Source organism: Trichechus manatus, unplaced genomic scaffold (genome assembly GCF_000243295.1).
Source record: "Trichechus manatus latirostris isolate Lorelei unplaced genomic scaffold, TriManLat1.0 scaffold00054, whole genome shotgun sequence".
Classification (NCBI taxonomy): domain Eukaryota; kingdom Metazoa; phylum Chordata; class Mammalia; order Sirenia; family Trichechidae; genus Trichechus; species Trichechus manatus.
This window is the reverse complement of record NW_004443990.1, coordinates 3,065,486-3,073,189: the sequence shown is the minus strand read 5'-3', so window position 1 is coordinate 3,073,189 and position 7,704 is coordinate 3,065,486. Positions and strand designations below refer to the sequence as shown.

The following is a 7,704-nucleotide window of genomic DNA, read 5'->3' as shown; positions in this document are numbered from 1 at the left end:
CTGCTAACCAAAAGGTCGGCAGTTCAAATCCACCAGCTGCTCCTTGGAAACCCTATGGGGCAGTTCTACTCTGTCCTATAGGGTAGCTATAGGTCGGAATCGACTTGACGGCAACAGTTGTTTTTTTTTTTAAGAGTCTTCACAAAACAAAGGGTTCTTTGGTCCTTTGGGAAGCACTGCAGATGCTGTCTGCCCCCCTGTTGTAGTTAAAGGCTCTGAAAAACAGCAGTAAATAACAAGTTTACTTAGCATTTCCCAAACTTATTTTAATACACAAGAAAAGGATTGTGTAACACCTATTAATAGTTCCTGACATTAGTGTTTCAGGGAACATTTTTATTAGGAAACACTACTTTACAAAAAGTCTGAAGAACTATCCAGATTCTTTTCTACTCAATATTTATTTGCAGAGAGGATAGTGTAAAGTGGGCATTCACCCTCAGATACAGTGTAACAAGATTAGGACTTCTGGTTCTGAATTACCAGGTAAGGCATAACTTACCATAACTTTGTTCACCTTTTTTTTTTCATACATTCCATTTTAGTTTTATGCCATAGGCAATAAAACCACCTAGTATGTTTCTCTTTGTTGGAAAAATAGTGGGTCATTGCCTAAGTGATTAAAAATCTTTTTATCTTAGCAATTAGAGCACTGGTGCTGATTATATTCATTCATTTGTAGACAGTTCAAACATACATATTTTTGGTTATATTGTAGAATTATAACCCAAGAATTCACTCATATATTACAGTTGTAGAGGAGAGAGCACCTAAATATACAATAGAACCTTTTACAGTATATAGAATATCTATCAATCAAGAGTTTTCTGCAGTGGACACCACCGTCTTGTCATAGCCTTTTAACACTATTTTACAGATTAAATTATAAACAAAATGATTTACTTTATTTATTCAAAATGTGAGGAACAGTATCACATCTCTTTCTCCCACTATTCACTGCCATACCTAAATAGGTGTGACAGTTGTTACTGAGCCTCCATTATGAAAAGGAACGGACAAAAGAAGGCAGCTGCACACTGTATTACTTAAACGGCACACAGTTCAACTAAAGGTAGCTTCCTTTAAGGTTTATAGTTTTATAAGTAAAATATTTGCATTTGCTTACTCCCGTTACTTTTTCAGTGCCAGACCTAGGTACGTCTGCATAGTCTAAATTCTGTGTAACTTAGAGGCAAACTGTACTCAGATCTGTCACTTTAGTGCTTCCTTAAACATTTATATGTCTAAGCAAGTTAGACATAAAAATAATCGGAAATCTTCTTTTAGGATTGTTAAGTGGTCTTTAAAAACAATAAAACTAAAGAAAAAGGAGGTAAGAAGGTTCAATATAAGTTACCCACTTAAAAATTATAAATGAATTAGTTAAGTGAGGAGAACAAGCATCTTTATAGTGGCTTTCATTCATTACATAGGACTAAAATGTGTTTAATTAAGGAACATAATGTTGGGAGAATAAGGTAAAAACAAATAACAGTTTTTTTTCCATTTGGCTGACTGGTTTTCTGTTAATTTTTAGGCCTCTTTGCACCTCCACGTGCCTTCAGTGCAATCTGACGAGCTGCTTCACAGTAAACACTCCCATCCACTTGACTCAAATCAGACTTCAGATGTCCTCAGGTACTGCTCTTTGTACCATTAAGGGTTCTCCACTGCTATTTTAAAGGAATGTCATTTTTGTCCATAGCGTTTTTCTCATTTTTGGCAAGAGTTTATAATTGTGTACCCTTGGATCTTTAGATAGCATTATTAAGAAAGAGTACTTTTCTTTCTAACGTGTATAATCTACCTTTGAGAATAATTTTTATGAAAATTAGTTATCTTTATCTCTCCAAGAACTCTCTACTGTACACCTCCCACCCTTTTTTAAAGTGGCTTTGAATCTTAGATGCCATAATTGGAAACTGCTTCTAAAATATACATTTTAGGTAAATATGATTTATATAGTTTATTTGCTTTTTAGGTTTGTTTTGGAACAGTACAATGCACTCTCCTGGCTAACCTGTGACCCTGCAATCCAGGACAGACGCTCGTGTCTCCCAATTCATTTTGTGGTGCTGAATCAGTTATATAACTTTATCATGAATATGCTGTGATCTTCATTTGATGGAACTGTACAAGAAAAGAAAAAGGATAAAGGATATTTCACTGCAGGATTAAGTTGCAGTTATCTTCTCAGTGAAAGTCATTTGTGATGGGGTCTAATTCTTATTACTTCAACAAATATTGTTTTGACTTGGGGGGAGGGACTATAACCCTGCTATTTTTCATTGATTATACTGAACTCTTTAGGATGATGACTGATCATACAAAACGTATTATAACATTTTGGTAGCAAAAATTAACCTTTTTTTTTCCAGTCACAGTATTTGTGAAAAGTAATGAGCCATAGTACCCAGTCATGCTAAATGAATATTAAAAGCATGGAAAGGAAACATGAGGAACAATGAATTTCAACTTATGGCTTCAGAACATCAAGATGTTCTTGTATTGGATTATAGTATCTAGTATTCAAAAATGCCTGCATCTCTTATTTATTGTAAGTTTTTAAATGTAAAATTGTCTTATATTTCTTAACCTCTTTTATAAAAATTTTCCTAGAAGGTTTATACTGCCTTCTTGCTTTAAAGCAATTGGTCTAAAATATATGTAATCGTCTTAATTAAAAAGTTGCAGTAGGGTTGCTTTTAGAGTATTATTTTTTTGTAAGGGGGTGGGTGGGACAGTAAATTTGTATTGTCTCATTGTACAGTTTAATGGGGTTAGAGGGGGAATAATGTCCATACCATTGTGTGTGGAGGATTTACAGCTAAGCTGTAGTTGCAGAGTACATGTACAGTAATGAAGTTCACTGTGTTTATAAATTGAAAAGGTACCAGGTCTTACAGCATTTTATATATCACACCTTTACAGAATAACATGATGGCAATATACAAGTGATATTGTTAGGTGGTTTAACTTAGAATAAAATGAGAATTCTTCAGTTATATTTTGTACTATGGTTTAGGGCTATGACTAATATTTCAGGCCATTTCCAGTGAAAGAAACTTAGTTTTACAAGAAAAACATTTGCTACTGAATGCTTAAACTAATTTTGGTGTTTAATGTTACATGCTTAAATGTTTTTCAGTTTTACAAGTGGCACATCTAGGCATGGGAATATTATTAAAAAATTTATCTTCAGGATCCTATAAGGTTGAAATTTAGCCCAGCTCTAGGCATTTTACAAATTATTTTAAGAGAAGTCACTCTTGATTGTTTGACTTTTTTTTTTTTTTTTAAATTAAAGATTGGGAGTGTGTGTGAGAGTATGGTGATGTGTGCGTGTGTGCGTGCAATCAAACTGTGGTGTAAATAGATTCTCAGTGAATTCTGGTATTCAGACTCTATTCCACTTGTGAAAGAACCATTTTCTAAACTTAACCTGTACCCCTTTGTCTTTTTTATTTATTTAATTTTCTTGGTTTGGAGATGGCAGTCCCAAACACCAGAGTCTGTACTTTTCTATCACGCAGCTCAGATTAAGGTAGGCACATGCCAAGGAGGTTCTCACCTCCCTAAAGAAGGGACTTGAATTTTAGGGACTTTAATTCACCCCTTCCTTCAATACAACTCTCCCCCTTCTTGTTTGCACATGCCAAGATAACTGCTTTTATGCAGGCTTTACCCCCTTGAAAAATCCTTCCTACAGTGCTGCTCACAAGAGAGCCCAAGTTAGCCTCCTAACTGTGTTGCTGACTTGAATTCACAGTCACCAAGTCTACCTATCTTTCTTGGAAGCAGTCTAGCAAAATACCTATTTGTATGTTCACTACTTCTCTACAAGGACAAAATCAATTTTATTTACAAAACTTTTTTTTTTTTTTTTTTTTTACTGAAACTTGTTTTGTGTATACTGTATGCTTAGCTTAAATATCATTCTTATGAACAATACAACTTCTTCAAATTGTGTATATAAAAACAATAGCAAGTCTCGTTTTTTCTATAAAGCAAACACATTTGGTGACAAAGGTTTTCAATTATTTCTTCAAAATAATAATGCAATCCCAGTGGTCAGCATATTTTGATATTAAAATTAAAGATCACATCTCGGCGTTAGTTTTTAAATTATGCTAACACACCACAGATTATGTTGACATGTTTTGTTCTTTTTTAAAAAACAAAAAAACTTGTCTGAGATTTGAAGGAAAAGATGCTTATTTCAAATTTTCTATAAAAGGTACCCATTTTTATAAATTTAGCTCAATAGAAACTTTAAAAAATAAAAGCTATGTTCTCTCTCTATATTTAAAATCACTAGCCTATAGTAACCACAACTCAGTTTGAAAATAGGTTTTAAAAAAATTATTCCCTGACAGTATCTTTTATATAGAGCCATAAGAAGGGAGCCCAGCATATAATTCCTTTTCCTCTGGGAATCAAGGAATATTTCCCAAATATACAGGATTTACTGATAAGATTTTTTTTGTCTCTCATATATCAGTTCACACGCAAATTGAAAATTATTAAATAGCCATTAGAAAAGGTCAGGGGACTTCAGAAAAAAAGAAATTAAGCCTTTTATACAAGATGATGGATCTGACTTACTAATGTACTATCACAGACAAGTTTTGTTTTGTTTAAATAGGTGTCACAATATTATAGTTTATACCAGTGGATCCCAACACCTTGACTTCTTTGTTACCATGCTAGTGTCTGTTTTCTGTGTAGTTATCCATTACGAAGCAGGGTGGAAGTTCAGTATTTTGGCATTTGGAAAGATTAGTTATATGTCTGCTTCCAGCCAGTGAGAAACATCTAGCCATACTTTTCTTATGCAAGCCATTCAGTTATCAGGACTGTGAATTAACACTGTATGAATAAATTTCTGTACACCTTATTGTTTGGCCAGAAGGCCACCAAGTGTACTTATATGTAATCCTTAAATTTTAAAGTAGCTGTAATTTTTAAATCTTTCTAAACTTTTCTTAAACCACTAAAATTAAGCTCTTACTACTTAGTCAACTATCCTCAGCTGTATTCGTACTCAATTGTCAGTATGGCACAGATTACTGTATTAAAATATTCTCCTTTCGTCTTCATATTTACCTTCTGAGGTAATTTTTAACTTAATGTGTTACTACAAAGATTTGCAGATCTTTAATCAAGCACTATGTTAATACTGTAATATCGAAATACTATGTTGCATTATTTAAAATGTTCAAATTGAATAGATTAAAAGGAAGTTTTTAAATGCTGTTGCATCATATAATTTGCTACTCATCCACTATGGCATCGCATATTAGTCTATTAATACATTTAATGTTGCATGAGTGATGTTTTGGTCTGGGTTTCCTCTTAAGATTTTAGTTTGTCTAAATTAAGAAAAATATCTTTGACATATTTTTATTTTGCCCTCCACCCCAAAAAAATCAGCTGGAAATCCTAACTTTTTGGTTTTTCTTGGTGTTTTAATGGGCCCAGAACTGTGGTTTAAATTTTTATATATGTATTTTATTTTTTGTGGAGTATTAATTAAAAACTGGATTTGGGACCTAAAATACTCCTCAGGTTGATGTATTCATGAAGTTTTAAAACAGCTTTAGTTTTCAAAGTAAACTGGATTTGTGGACCTTAAAAGTTACTGAGTTTAAACTACAAATTTTAAGATCGTTACTGGACATGTCAGCATCAACCTTCTCAAGATAGCTTGGTCACTTTACGAAGCGGCGTTTTAAAGTTGTTGTTTAGCAGTGACATTTAATATGGTCCAATTGCTTTTTTTTTTTTTTTTTTTAACGTGACAAAAAAAGAATAAGGAATAAACACTATTGCTGCCGAATGCCATAACACTGAGTTGTACAAATTGTGATTGAGGAAATGAAAAGGTTTATACTTTTTAAGAAAAAAAAAACAAAAAACAAAAAGCAGAACTTCAAATGGAATAAATTATTCATGAAGCCTTCATTGTGGTGTCTTATTCTGTTGAATATTATTTCCATAGTAAATATTGCAAAATTAGTAGCCTTATCATTTTTGTGTCATTTATAAATGGGAAAGGGCATCCTAGAAACTGATTAATGGCCTTTTAACTTGTCTACCTGAAGTACTTAAAAAAAATACTTTAATCATATACCAGTATATAGAGTAATTGTATATGTACATATATACTAATCCCTTTTAGGCTGATGAATTTGATATCAATTTTCTAACGCTACCTTCAAATATTTTAAAATTTGCTCTGTCCTATTTTTAATTGATTGCATGAGTTTGAAACATAAAAGTTCAAGATGCGAACAACTCATCAAAAATAGCTCTATCCATTTTCTGGAAGCAGCTATTTAAAATATTTCTGTCCAGATTTAAGCTGAGTAAGGATATAGCCCAAAATGTTGTGGTCATTTTTAAATAGTTGCTGCCAGCAAATTATTTATAGTGATTCTTTAAAAGGAGGTGTATGTTGTTGAAACTGCCTATCGTAAATTACCTTCTCTATCACAGTTTACATTATCTCTGATTTGTTTTTAACCTTTTTTACTATAGTTTCTGTATGCCTAAAAACTATGCAGATCACGCTTTTTCTGATACTTCTTGCACGACTGCACACAAACTTTATTATTTGTAGTTTTCAGTACTGAAAACCTGGTCTGAATAATCCTGAATGCTTTACTGAAGGAAGTGAATTTTTTTCTTTAAAAGCGTATCAAATGCTTGTTTGTACCATGCGTAAGGTATTGGTACACTTTCAGAATTCAAGCACTTAGAGATAGACATGCTTGCTACCTTAAGCAAATACGGTTTTTACATTGTGGCCCAGTGTATTCCATCTTGGTGAAATCCAAGACTTGAAAAGCCTAAAATGCTAGTGAGACCCTTCTCTGAGAATCTTTTCTTGCAAAATTTCTGGCCCCAGCTGTACCTGTGAATTCCTTTAAAGAACTATATTATGAGAGGTAAAAGCATGTGAAACATGATGAACATTTTGAAATGTTCTAGAAGGAATAGCACATGGAAATTATCTTCACTTCCTGGTATCAATAGCTTATTTATAAGTGTATGTATTAAGTTGGTGAGGTAGCATGAAGTAATTTCAGCTCATTAGATTAAAAAAAATTTTTTTTACCACAACTTGAGAGCAAAATTGCAACGTGTTCTGGCAGTTTTGTTTAGTGATTTTATTATCGAATGTGCCTGAGACAGAATTGTTAAAGAATATTTGGGAAATGTCATTATAGGTATCTAAGAAATCTAGAGGCAAAGAATCCACTTCAGGATAAAATTAGAAGTGCAGTTTGAACCATACTCAAACCATTTGGAGTAAATAACCTTTGAAATATAGTTTCTAGGGAAATACGGACATGACGTAGGAACCATTATCTCTTAAGCATGTTAAATGAACATGTCTAGGCTTCGTTAAACAGGGTATTAAGGGAGTTTTGCTCTATTAACTAGTTAAGTCAATGTTTTTTACCCCTTAAGAACATGCGATTAAGAGTATAGAAATCCAGAGGGCACTAGATTATTTGCAGAGTCCACATAATCAAAAACAAGGGAGAAAGGAAGAGAATCCATGGTTTTGGCTTATGGTAAAAGATAAATTGAACTGTCTCGAATGTGTTCCTAAAGCATCTATTTTGTTAGTAATTCTCTAGTTTTCATTATCTTCCCTTATATGTCCTAGGAGAGTTATCAATCCTGGACAAAAAA

The 7,704-nt window shown here is 32.9% G+C and overlaps 1 protein-coding gene across 3 annotated transcripts in view; it reads left to right on the top strand.

Moving 5' to 3' along the window:
- MED13 (mediator complex subunit 13) overlaps window positions 1-5,797 on the top strand; it is a 96,594-nt gene extending 90,797 nt beyond the window's left edge. The window contains exons 29-30 of one of the 3 annotated variants that reach the window (XR_002824362.1): window positions 975-1,072; window positions 1,538-1,636. Coding sequence is in view for 1 of the 3 variants with exons in the window: in XM_023732695.1 (XP_023588463.1) it covers window positions 1,538-1,638; window positions 1,982-2,114 (234 nt within the window). In the remaining 2 variants the exon portion in view is untranslated. Of the gene's footprint in view, window positions 1-410; window positions 1,073-1,537; window positions 1,639-1,981 lie in introns of those variants that run through there. The other 2 variants (XR_002824361.1, XM_023732695.1) reach the window with 2 other exon arrangements.
- The last annotated feature ends 1,907 nt before the right edge of the window (window positions 5,798-7,704 follow it).